The following is a 14252-nucleotide window of genomic DNA, read 5'->3' on the forward strand; positions in this document are numbered from 1 at the left end:
TGCATGCTGTGTGTCTGGCTGACTGCATGTCTGGCTGGCTGGCTGACTGCATGCTGTGTGTCTGTCTGGCTGGCTGCATGTCTGTCTGGCTGGCTGACTGCATGCTGTGTGTCTGGCTGGCTGGCTGACTGCATGCTGTGTGTCTGTCTGCCTGGCTGCATGTCTGGCTGGCTGACTGCATGCTGTGTGTCTGTCTGTCTGGCTGCATGTCTGTCTGGCTGGCTGGCTGCTAGTTGTGTGTCTGTCTGGCTGACTGACTGCATGCTGTGTTTCTGTCTGGCTGACTGCATTCTGTGTGTCTGTCTGTGTCTCTATCTGTCTGGCTGCATGCTGTGTGCCTTTCTGTCTGTCTGGCTGCATGCTGTGTGCCTGCCTGTCTGTCTGGCTGCATGCTGTGTGCCTGTCTGTCTGGCTGCATGCTGTGTGCCTGTCTGTCTGCATGCTGTGTGTCTGTCTGGCTGCATGCTGTGTGCCTGTCTGTCTGCATGCTGTGTGTCTGTCTGCATGCTGTGTGTCTGTCTGGCTGCTTGCTGTGTGCCTGTCTGTCTGTCTGTCTGCATGCTTTGTGCCTGTCTGTCTGTCTGGCTGCATGCTGTGTGTCTGTCTGGCAGGCACTGGCCAATCGTCTGGGAGAAGAAAAAAAACCTTTTTAGCCTCTTCATTGATCAATACCAGTTGATGTAAATCCATTTGACCGATTATGCTTACAAGTCTATGGGTTAATTTGCATAATTTAGTCGAATGAAATTGGCACTTGTGTATATTCGTTATGCATCTTATTTATCAGGTGCACAGCGTACAGATACAGAGTCTTGGAGCGGAGAATCTGTCAGACATCTCTTTTAGAAGCCCAATCATTGCGCAGAGCTGTGCGTCCTCAGAAACACGACCCAGCCAAGCAGACTTTTGGCCTCCCATCCTATTCTAACCACCTCTCGCCAGCTTTGTATTCATGTTTCCTGATGAAATTGCTGTACATCATGATCTTGTTGCCATCTGATGCACATTCAGATGTCATAAATTAGCACTGCAGAGCTCTCCCTGTCCTCTGCGGGCCCTGATTGTATTACTGTTGATGATATCTGGAAATGTGCAAGTACACCCTGGCGCATCTATAGTTGCTTGCCTCAATTCTGACTTGTGCTCTGATATCTGCTTCACTGATTTCTGCTCGTAAAAGCCTGGGTTTTCTGCACGTTAACACTAGAAGCTTATTACATAAAATTGATTAATTGAAAGTGTGGGTTCACAGCTCTAATCCAGATGTGTTGGTCATTACTGAGACGTGGTTCAGGAAGAATGTTCTGAATACTGATGTTAACCTTTCTGGTTATAACTTTTTTCGGCAAGACAGATCTTCCAAAAGTGGGGGAGTGGCAATCTTTACCAAGGATCACCTTCAGTGCTCGGTTGTCTCCACCAACTTTCCACCAATTTCCACCAATTCCACCAAACAATTTGATTTGCTGGTTTTATGCATGAACCTTTTAAATAGCTCTTTGTTGACTGTTTCTGGGTGCTATCGTCCTCCATCAGCACCCTACTTGCCCTAAGCTCTCTCCTGGCCCCTTACACCAAGTCTGAATTGTCCTGCTTGGTGACCTGAACTGGAACATGCTTAAACCACCTTACCAAGTCCTAAAGCGATGGTACTCTCTAAATCAAAAGAGTTGGAAAAACTTGTCAATAATCAACTGACTGGATTTCTTGATGTCTATAGTTTTCTCTCTGATTTGCAATCTGGTTGCCGCTCAGGTTATGGATGTGTCACTGCAACCTTAAAAAAGGTCCTCGATGACGTCACCATTGCCCTTGATTCTAAGCAATATTGTGCTGCTATTTTTATTGCCTTGGCCAAAGCTTTTGATACAGTAGACCATTCCATTCTTGTGGTCCTGGTTAAGAATTATTGGTGTCTCTGAGGGGTCTTTGGCCTGGTTTGCTAACTACCTCTCTCAAAGAGCGCAGTGTATAAAGTCAGAACATCTGCCGTCTCAGCCACTGCCTGTCACCAAGGGAGTACCCCAAGGCTCGATCCAACATAGCGCAAGCAGTAGGAAGCTCTCTCATCCATTTATATGCAGATGATACAGTCTTATACTCAGCTGGTCCCTCCCCGGATTTTGTGTAAAATGCTCTACAACAAAGCTTTCTTAGTGTCCAACAAACTTTCTCTGCCCTTAACTTTGTTCTGAACACCTCCAAAACAAAGGTCATGTGGTTTGGTAAGAAGAATGCCCCTCTCCCCACAGGTGTGACTACTACCTCTGAGGGTTTAGAGCTTGAGGTCACCTCATGTACTTGGGAGTATGGCTAGACGGTGCACTGTCCTTCTCTCAGCACATATCAAAGCTGCAGGCTAAAGTTAAATCTAGACTTGGTTTCCTCTATCGTAATCGCTCATCTTTCACCCCAGCTGCCAAACGAACCCTGATTCAGATGACCATCCTACCCATGCTAGATTACATAGACATATTTTATAGATTGGCATGTAAGGGTGCTCTTGAGCAGCTAGATTTACCATTTTACCAATGCTCCTTATAGGACACATCACTGCACTCTATACTCCTCTGTATGTGATGGGCCGTTCGCACTACCCTGTGTAGTGCCTTGCGGTCGGAGGCCGAGCAGTTGCCATACCAGGCAGTGATGCAACCAGTCAGGATACTCTTACCATGCTGTGTTGTCATGTGTTGCTGCCTTGCTATGTTGTTGTCTTAGGTCTCTCTTTATGTGGTGCTGTCTCTGTTGTTGTGATGTGTGTTTTGTTCTATATTTATATTGTATTTATTTTATTTTTGGGGAGATTTTGGAGTAGCAAACCCAGACTCTGGAGTAGTGGAAACGCGTTCACACTTCACATAGCATCCTCGTGTCCTCTCTTCTCGTGTCCTCTCTCCTCGTGTCCTCTCTTCTCGTGTCCTCTCTCCTCGTGTCCTCTCTCCTCGTGTCCTCTCTCCTCGTGTCCTCTATCCTCGTGTCCTCTCTTCTCGTGTCCTCTCTCCTCGTGTCCTCTCTCCTCGTGTCCCCTCTTCTCATGTCCTCTCTCCTCATGTCCTCTCTCCTCGTGTCCTCTCTCCTCGTGTCCTCTCTCCTCGTGTCCTCCCTCCTCATGTCCTCTCTCCTCTCCTGTCATTTATTTTCTCATGTCATATCTCCTCTCCTCTCTTCTCCTCCCTTCTCGTGTCCTCTCCTCTTCTCTTCTCCTCTCTTCTCATGTCCTCTATTCTCTCTATCCTCAGAGACGAAGGGGGACCTGGAAGTTCTGATGACAGACATTAAGAAGTTGGCCAATAAAGTTCGCTCCAAACTAAAGAGTGAGTACCCAAATATACAGCACATTCTACCTGGCCCCTCCCCAATATACAGCAGATTCTACCTGCCCCACCCCAATATACAGCAGATTCTACCTGGCACCTCCCTAATATAATGCAGATTCTACCTGGCCCCTCCCAAAATATAATGCAGATTCTACCTGGCCCCACCACAATATACAGCAGATTCTACCTGACCCCTCCCCAATATACAGCAGATTCTACCTGGCCCCTTCCCAATATAATGCAGATTCTACCTGGCCCCTCCCCAATATACAACAGATTCTACCTGGCCCCTTCCCAATATAATGCAGATTCTACCTGGCCCCTCCCCAATATACAGCAGATTCTACCTGGCCCCTCCCCAATATACAACAGATTCTACCTGGCCCTACCCCAATATAATGCAGATTTTACCTGCCCCACCCCAATATACAGCATATTCTACCTGGCCCCTCCCCAATATAATGCAGATTCTACCTGGCCCCTCCCCAATACAATGCAGAATCTACCTGGCCCCTCCCCAATATAATGCAGATTTTACCTGGCCCCATCCTAATATAATTTAGATTCTACCTGGCCCCACCCCAATATAATGCAGATTCTACCTGGCCCCACCCCAATATAATGCAGATTCTACCTGGCCCCACCCCAATATAATGCAGATTCTACCTGGCCCCACCCTAATACAATGCAGATTCTACCTGGCCCCTCCCTAATATACTGCAGATTCTCCCTGGCCCCTCCCCAATATACAGCAGATTCTACCTGCCCCTCCCCAACATACAGCAGATTCTACCTGGCCACTCCCCAAAATAATGCAGATTCTACCTGGCCCCTCCCCAATATAATGCAGATTCTACCTGGCCCCACCCTAATACAATGCAGATTCTACCTGGCCCCTCCCTAATATACTGCAGATTCTCCCTGGCCCCTCCCCAATATACAGCAGATTCTACCTGCCCCTCCCCAACATACAGCAGATTCTACCTGGCCACTCCCCAAAATAATGCAGATTCTACCTGGCCCCTCCCCAATATAATGCAGATTCTACCTGGCCCCTCCCTAATACAATGCAGATTCTACCTGGCCCCTCCCTAATACAATGCAGATTCTACCTGACCCCTCCCCAATATACAGCAGATTCTACCTGGCCCCTCCCGAATATACAGCAGATTCTACCTGGCCCCTCCCCAATATACAACAGATTCTACCTGGCCCCTCCCCAATATAATGCAGATTCTACCTGGCCCCTCCCCAATATACAGCAGATTCTACCTGGCCCCTCCCTATTACAATGCAGATTCTACCTGGCCCCTCCCCAATATACAGCAGATTCTACCTGGCCCCTCCCCAATATACAACAGATTCTACCTGGCCCCTCCCCAATATAATGCAGATTCTACCTGGCCCCTCCCCAATATACAGCAGATTCTACCTGGCCCCTCCCTATTACAATGCAGATTCTACCTGGCCCCTCCCCAATATACAGCAGATTCTACCTGACCCCTCCCGAATATAATGCAGATTCTACCTGGCCTCTCCCCAATATAATGCAGATTATATTGGGGAGGGGCCAGGTAGAATCTGCATGGCCCCTCCCCAATATATACACCTGGCCCCAATATACAGCAGATTCTACCTGGCCCCTCCCCAATATAATGCAGATTATACCTGGCCCCTCCCCAATATACAGCAGATTCTACCTGGCCCCTCCCCAATATACAACAGATTCTACCTGGCCCTACCCCAATATAATGCAGATTTTACCTGCCCCACCCCAATATACAGCATATTCTACCTGGCCCCTCCCCAATATAATGCAGATTCTACCTGGCCCCTCCCCAATACAATGCAGAATCTACCTGGCCCCTCCCCAATATAATGCAGATTTTACCTGGCCCCATCCTAATATAATTTAGATTCTACCTGGCCCCACCCCAATATAATGCAGATTCTACCTGGCCCCACCCCAATATAATGCAGATTCTACCTGGCCCCACCCCAATATAATGCAGATTCTACCTGGCCCCACCCTAATACAATGCAGATTCTACCTGGCCCCTCCCTAATATACTGCAGATTCTCCCTGGCCCCTCCCCAATATACAGCAGATTCTACCTGCCCCTCCCCAACATACAGCAGATTCTACCTGGCCACTCCCCAAAATAATGCAGATTCTACCTGGCCCCTCCCCAATATAATGCAGATTCTACCTGGCCCCACCCTAATACAATGCAGATTCTACCTGGCCCCTCCCTAATATACTGCAGATTCTCCCTGGCCCCTCCCCAATATACAGCAGATTCTACCTGCCCCTCCCCAACATACAGCAGATTCTACCTGGCCACTCCCCAAAATAATGCAGATTCTACCTGGCCCCTCCCCAATATAATGCAGATTCTACCTGGCCCCTCCCTAATATACAACAGATTCTACCTGGCCCTACCCCAATATAATGCAGATTTTACCTGCCCCACCCCAATATACAGCATATTCTACCTGGCCCCTCCCCAATATAATGCAGATTCTACCTGGCCCCTCCCCAATACAATGCAGAATCTACCTGGCCCCTCCCCAATATAATGCAGATTTTACCTGGCCCCATCCTAATATAATTTAGATTCTACCTGGCCCCACCCCAATATAATGCAGATTCTACCTGGCCCCTCCCTAATATACTGCAGATTCTCCCTGGCCCCTCCCCAATATACAGCAGATTCTACCTGCCCCTCCCCAACATACAGCAGATTCTACCTGGCCACTCCCCAAAATAATGCAGATTCTACCTGGCCCCTCCCCAATATAATGCAGATTCTACCTGGCCCCACCCTAATACAATGCAGATTCTACCTGGCCCCTCCCTAATATACTGCAGATTCTCCCTGGCCCCTCCCCAATATACAGCAGATTCTACCTGCCCCTCCCCAACATACAGCAGATTCTACCTGGCCACTCCCCAAAATAATGCAGATTCTACCTGGCCCCTCCCCAATATAATGCAGATTCTACCTGGCCCCTCCCTAATACAATGCAGATTCTACCTGGCCCCTCCCTAATACAATGCAGATTCTACCTGACCCCTCCCCAATATACAGCAGATTCTACCTGGCCCCTCCCCAATATACAGCAGATTCTACCTGGCCCCTCCCCAATATACAACAGATTCTACCTGGCCCCTCCCCAATATAATGCAGATTCTACCTGGCCCCTCCCCAATATACAGCAGATTCTACCTGGCCCCTCCCTATTACAATGCAGATTCTACCTGGCCCCTCCCCAATATACAGCAGATTCTACCTGACCCCTCCCGAATATAATGCAGATTCTACCTGGCCTCTCCCCAATATAATGCAGATTATATTGGGGAGGGGCCAGGTAGAATCTGCATGGCCCCTCCCCAATATATACACCTGGCCCCAATATACAGCAGATTCTACCTGGCCCCTCCCCAATATAATGCAGATTATACCTGGCCCCTCCCCAATATACAGCAGATTCTACCTGACCCCTCCCCAATATAATGCAGATTCTACCTGGCCCCTCCCCAATATACAGCAGATTCTACCTGGCCTCTCCCCAATATAATGCAGATTCTACCTGGCCTCTCCCCAATATAATGCAGATTCTACCTGGCCCCACCCCAATATACTGCAGATTCTACCTGGTCCCTCCCCAATATACAGCAGATTCTACCTGGCCCCTCCCCAATATAATGCAGATTCTACCTGGCCCCACCCCAATATACAGCAGATTCTACCTGGTCCCTCCCCAATATACAGCAGATTCTACCTGCCCCACCCCAATATACAGCAGATTCTACCTGGCCCCTCCCCAGTATACAGCAGATTCTACCTGGCCCCTCCCCAATACAATACAGATTCCACCTGGCCCCACCCTAATACAATGCAGATTCTACCTGGCCCCTCCCCAATATAATGCAGATTCTACCTGGCCCCTCCCATATATAATGCAGATTCTACCTGGCCCCTCCCCAATATAATTCAGATTCTACCTGGCCCCACCCCAATATACAGTAGATTCTACCTGGCCCCTCCCTAATATAATGCAGATTCTACCTGGCCCCACCCCAATATACAGCAGATTCTACCTGGCCCCACCCCAATATACAGCAGATTCTACCTGGCCCCTCCCCAATATACAACAGATTCTACCTTCCCCTCCCCAACATACAGCCGATTCTACCTGGCCCCTTCCCAATATAATGCAGATTCTACCTGGCCCCACCCCAATATACAGCAGATTCTACCTGGCCCCTCCCTAATATAATGCAGATTCTACCTGGCCCCTCCCAAAATAAAATGCAGATTCTACCTGGCCCCACCCCAATATACTGCAGATTCTACCTGGCCCCACCCCAATATAATGCAGATTCTACCTGGCCCCACCCTAATACAATGCAGATTCTACCTGGCCCCTCCCCAATATAATGCAGATTCTACCTGGCCCCTGCCCATATATAATGCAGATTCTACCTGGCCCCTCCCCAATATACAGCAGATTCTACCTGGCCCCTCCCCAATATAATGCAGATTCTACCTGGCCCCTCCCCAATATAATTCAGATTCTACCTGGCCCCTCCCCAATATAATGCAGATTCTACCTGGCCCCTCCCAAATATAATGCAGATTCTACCTGGCCCCTCCCCAATATAATGCAGATTCTACCTGGCCCTTCCCCAATATACAGCAGATTCTACCTGGCCCCTCCCCAATATACAACAGATTCTACCTGGCCCCTCCCCAATATAATGCAGATTCTACCTGGCCCCACCCCAATATACAGCAGATTCTACCTGGCCCCTCCCTAATATAATGCAGATTCTACCTGGCCCCTCCCCAATGTAATGCAGAATCTACCTGGCCCCTCCCCAATATACAGCAGATTCTACACCTGGTCCCTTCCCAATATACAGCAGATTCTACCTGGCCCACCCCAATATACAGCAGATTCTACCTGGCCCCTCCCCAATATAATGCAGATTCTACCTGGCCCCTTCCCAATATAATGCAGATTCTACCTGCCCCACCCCAATATACAGCAGATTATACCTGGCCCCGCCCCAATATAATGCAGATTCTACCTGGCCCCTCCCCAATACAATGCAGAATCTACCTGGCCCCTCCCCAATATAATGCAGATTCTACCTGGCCCCTCCTATATATAATGCAGATTCTACCTGGCCCCACCCCAGTATACAGCAGATTCTACCTGCCCCACCCCAATATAATGCAGATTCTACCTGGCCCCACCCTAATACAATGCAGATTCTACCTGGCCCCTCCCTAATACAATGCAGATTCTACCTGGCCCCACCCCAGTATACAGCATATTCTACCTGGCCCCTCCCCAATATACAGCAGATTCTACCTGGCCCCTTCCCAATATACAGCAGATTCTACCTGGCCCCTCCCCAATATAATGCAGATTCTACCTGGCCCCACCCCAATATACAGCAGATTCTACCTGGCCCCTCCCTAATATAATGCAGATTCTACCTGGCCCCTCCCCAATGTAATGCAGAATCTACCTGGCCCCTCCCCAATATACAGCAGATTCTACACCTGGTCCCTTCCCAATATGCAGCAGATTCTACCTGGCCCACCCCAATATACAGCAGATTCTACCTGGCCCCTCCCCAATATAATGCAGATTCTACCTGGCCCCTTCCCAATATAATGCAGATTCTACCTGCCCCACCCCAATATACAGCAGATTCTACCTGGCCCCGCCCCAATATAATGCAGATTCTACCTGGCCCCTCCCCAATACAATGCAGAATCTACCTGGCCCCTCCCCAATATAATGCAGATTCTACCTGGCCCCTCCCTAATATACTGCAGATTCTACCTGGCCCCTCCCCAACATACAGCAGATTCTACCTGGCCCCTCCCCAATATACAGCAGATTCTACCTGCCCCTCCCCAATATACAGCAGATTCTACCTGGCCCCTTCCCAATATACAGCAGATTCTACCTGGCCCCTCCCCAATATAATGCAGATTCTACCTGGCCCCACCCCAATATACAGCAGATTCTACCTGGCCCCTCCCTAATATAATGCAGATTCTACCTGGCCCCTCCCCAATGTAATGCAGAATCTACCTGGCCCCTCCCCAATATACAGCAGATTCTACACCTGGTCCCTTCCCAATATGCAGCAGATTCTACCTGGCCCACCCCAATATACAGCAGATTCTACCTGGCCCCTCCCCAATATAATGCAGATTCTACCTGGCCCCTTCCCAATATAATGCAGATTCTACCTGCCCCACCCCAATATACAGCAGATTCTACCTGGCCCCGCCCCAATATAATGCAGATTCTACCTGGCCCCTCCCCAATACAATGCAGAATCTACCTGGCCCCTCCCCAATATAATGCAGATTCTACCTGGCCCCTCCCTAATATACTGCAGATTCTACCTGGCCCCTCCCCAACATACAGCAGATTCTACCTGGCCCCTCCCCAATATACAGCAGATTCTACCTGCCCCTCCCCAACATACAGCAGATTCTACCTGGCCCCTCCCCAATATAATGCAGATTCTACCTGGCCCCTCCCTAATACAATGCAGATTCTACCTGGCCCCTCCCTAATACAATGCAGATTCTACCTGACCCCTCCCCAATATACAGCAGATTCTACCTGGCCCCTCCCTAATATAATGCAGATTCTACCTGGCACCTCCCTAATATAATGCAGATTCTACCTGGCCCCTCCCAAAATATAATGCAGATTCTACCTGGCCCCACCCCAATATACAGCAGATTCTACCTGGCCCCTTCCCAATATAATGCAGATTCTACCTGGCCCCACCCCAATATACAGCAGATTCTACCTGGCCCCTCCCCAATATACAGCAGATTCTACCTGGCCCCTCCCAAAATATAATGCAGATTCTACCTGGCCCCTCCCCAATATACAGCATATTCTACCTGGCCCCTCCCCAATATACAGCAGATTCTACCTGGCCCCTTCCCAATATACAGCAGATTCTACCTGGCCCCTCCCCAATATACAACAGATTCTACCTGGCCCCTCCCCAATATACAGCAGATTCTACCTGGCCCCTTCCCAATATAATGCAGATTGTACCTGGCCCCTCCCATATATAATGCAGATTCTACCTGGCCCCTCCCCAATATAATTCAGATTCTACCTGGCCCCACCCCAATATACAGCAGATTCTACCTGGCCGCTCCCCAATATAATGCAGATTCTACCTGGCCCCACCCCAATATACAGCAGATTCTACCTGGCCCCTCCCTAATATAATGCAGATTCTACCTGGCCCCTCCCAAAATATAATGCAGATTCTACCTGTTCCCACCCCAATATACAGCAGATTCTACCTGGCCCCTTCCCAATATATAGCAGATTCTACCTGGCCCCATCCCAATATACAGCAGATTCTACCTGGCCCCTCCCCAATATACAGCAGATTCTACCTGGCCCCTCCCAAAATATAATGCAGATTCTACCTGGCCCCTCCCCAATATACAGCATATTCTACCTGGCCCCTCCCCAATATACAACAGATTCTACCTGGCCCCTCCCCAATATACAGCAGATTCTACCTGGCCCCTTCCCAATATACAGCAGATTCTACCTGGCCCCTTCCCAATATAATGCAGATTCTACCTGGCCCCACCCCAATATACAGCAGATTCTACCTGGCCTCTCCCCAATATACAGCATATTCTACCTGGCCCCTCCCCAATATACAGCAGATTCTACCTGGCCCCTCCCCAATATACAGCAGATTCTACCTGGCCCCTCCCCAATATAATGCAGATTCTACCTGGCCCCTCCCCAATATACAGCAGATTCTACCTGGCCCCTCCCCAATATACAGCAGATTCTACCTTGCCCCTCCCCAATATACAGCAGATTCTACCTGGCCCCTCCCAAAATATAATGCAGATTCTACCTGGCCCCTCCCCAATATACAGCATATTCTACCTGGCCCCTCCCCAATATACAACAGATTCTACCTGGCCCCTCCCCAATATACAGCAGATTCTACCTGGCCCCTTCCCAATATACAGCAGATTCTACCTGGCCCCTCCCCAATATACAGCAGATTCTACCTTGCCCCTCCCCAATATACAGCAGATTCTACCTGGCCCCTCCCAAAATATAATGCAGATTCTACCTGGCCCCTCCCCAATATACAGCATATTCTACCTGGCCCCTCCCCAATATACAACAGATTCTACCTGGCCCCTCCCCAATATACAGCAGATTCTACCTGGCCCCTTCCCAATATACAGCAGATTCTACCTGGCCCCTCCCCAATATACAGCAGATTCTACCTGGCCCCTCCCCAATATACAGCAGATTCTACCTTGCCCCTCCCCAATATACAGCAGATTCTACCTGGCCCCTCCCAAAATATAATGCAGATTCTACCTGGCCCCTCCCCAATATACAGCAGATTCTACCTGGCCCCTCCCCAATATACAGCAGATTCTACCTGGCCCCTCCCTAATATACAGCAGATTCTACCTGGCCCCTCCCCAATATACAGCAGATTCTACCTTGCCCCTCCCCAATATACAGCAGATTCTACCTGGCCCCTCCCAAAATATAATGCAGATTCTACCTGGCCCCTCCCCAATATACAGCATATTCTACCTGGCCCCTCCCCAATATACAGCATATTCTACCTGGCCCCTCCCCAATATACAGCAGATTCTACCTGGCCCCTCCCCAATATACAGCAGATTCTACCTGGCCTCTCCCCAATATAATGCAGATTCTACCTGGCCTCTCCCTAATACAATGCAGATTCTACCTGGCCCCTCCCCAATACAATGCAGATTCTACCTGGCCCCTCCCTAATACAATGCAGATTCTGCCTGGCCTCTCCCCAATATAATGCAGATTCTACCTGGCCCCTCCCTAATACAATGCAGATTCTACCTGGCCCCTCCCCAATATACAGCAGATTCTACCTGGCCCCTCCCCAATATACAGCAGATTCTACCTGGCCTCTCCCCAATATAATGCAGATTCTACCTGGCCCCTCCCTAATACAATGTAGATTCTACCTGGCCCCTCCCCAATATACATCAGATTCTACCTCGCCCCACCCCAATATACAGCAGATTCTACCTGGCCCCTCCCCAACATACAGCAGATTCTACCTGGCCCCACCCCAATATACAGCAGATTTTACCTGCCCTACCCCAATATACAGCATATTCTACCTGGCCCCTCCCCAATATAATGCAGATTCTACCTGGCCCCTTCCCAATATAATGCAGATTCTACCTGGCCCCTTCCCAATATAATGCAGATTCTACCTGGCCCCTCCCCAATATACAGCAGATTCTACCTGGCCCCTCCCAAAATATAATGCAGATTCTAACTGGCCCCTCCCCAATATACAGCAGATTCTACCTGGCCCCTCCCCAATATACAGCAGATTCTACCTGGCCCCACCCCAATATACAGCAGATTCTATCTGGCCCCTCCCCAATATACAGCAGATTCTACCTGGCCCCTTCCCAATATAATGCAGATTCTACCTGGCCCCTTCCCAATATAATGCAGATTCTACCTGGCCCCTCCCCAATATACAGCAGATTCTACCTGGCCCCTCCCAAAATATAATGCAGATTCTACCTGGCCCCTCCCCAATATACAGCAGATTCTACCTGGCCCCTCCCCAATATACAGCAGATTCTACCTGGCCCCACCCCAATATACAGCAGATTCTATCTGGCCCCTCCCCAATATACAGCAGATTCTACCTGGCCCCTCCCAAAATATAATGCAGATTCTACCTGGCCCCTCCCCAATATACAGCATATTCTACCTGGCCCCTCCCCAATATACAACAGATTCTACCTGGCCCCTCCCCAATATACAGCAGATTCTACCTGGCCCCTTCCCAATATACAGCAGATTCTACTTGGCCCCTCCCCAATATACAACAGATTCTACCTGGCCCCTCCCCAATATACAGCAGATTCTACCTGGCCCCTTCCCAATATAATGCAGATTCTACCTGGCCCCACCCCAATATACAGCAGATTCTACCTGGCCTCTCCCCAATATACAGCATATTCTACCTGGCCCCTCCCCAATATACAGCAGATTCTACCTGGCCCCTCCCCAATATACAGCAGATTCTACCTGGCCCCTCCCCAATATAATGCAGATTCTACCTGGCCCCTCCCCAATATACAGCAGATTCTACCTGGCCCCTCCCTAATATACAGCAGATTCTACCTGGCCCCTCCCTAATATACAGCAGATTCTACCTGGCCCCTCCCCAATATAATGCAGATTCTACCTGGCCCCTCCCCAATATAATGCAGATTCTACCTGGCCCCTCCCCAATATACAGCAGATTCTATCTGGCCCCTCCCCAATATACAGCAGATTCTACCTGGCCCCTCCCAAAATATAATGCAGATTCTACCTGGCCCCTCCCCAATATACAGCATATTCTACCTGGCCCCTCCCCAATATACAACAGATTCTACCTGGCCCCTCCCCAATATACAGCAGATTCTACCTGGCCCCTTCCCAATATACAGCAGATTCTACCTGGCCCCTCCCCAATATACAACAGATTCTACCTGGCCCCTCCCCAATATACAGCAGATTCTACCTGGCCCCTTCCCAATATAATGCAGATTCTACCTGGCCCCACCCCAATATACAGCAGATTCTACCTGGCCTCTCCCCAATATACAGCATATTCTACCTGGCCCCTCCCCAATATACAGCAGATTCTACCTGGCCCCTCCCCAATATACAGCAGATTCTACCTGGCCCCTCCCCAATATAATGCAGATTCTACCTGGCCCCTCCCCAATATACAGCAGATTCTACCTGGCCCCTCCCTAATATACAGCAGATTCTACCTGCCCCCTCCCCAATATAATGCAGATTCTACCT

General features: G+C 49.5%; 1 protein-coding gene across 2 annotated transcripts in view; it reads left to right on the plus strand.

Annotated features, from left to right (window-relative positions):
• The window catches only part of LOC110508072 (syntaxin-1A), a 190720-nt gene that overhangs the window by 136428 nt on the left and 40040 nt on the right, over positions 1 to 14252 (plus strand). For both annotated transcript variants that reach the window (XM_036965669.1, XM_036965670.1), the window contains exon 4: positions 3243 to 3317. In XM_036965669.1, coding sequence (XP_036821564.1) covers positions 3243 to 3317 — 75 coding nt within the window. The remainder of the gene's footprint in view (positions 1 to 3242; positions 3318 to 14252) is intronic.

The sequence above is a fragment of the Oncorhynchus mykiss genome, chromosome 27, assembly GCF_013265735.2.
Source record: "Oncorhynchus mykiss isolate Arlee chromosome 27, USDA_OmykA_1.1, whole genome shotgun sequence".
Taxonomy (NCBI): Eukaryota; Metazoa; Chordata; class Actinopteri; order Salmoniformes; family Salmonidae; genus Oncorhynchus; species Oncorhynchus mykiss.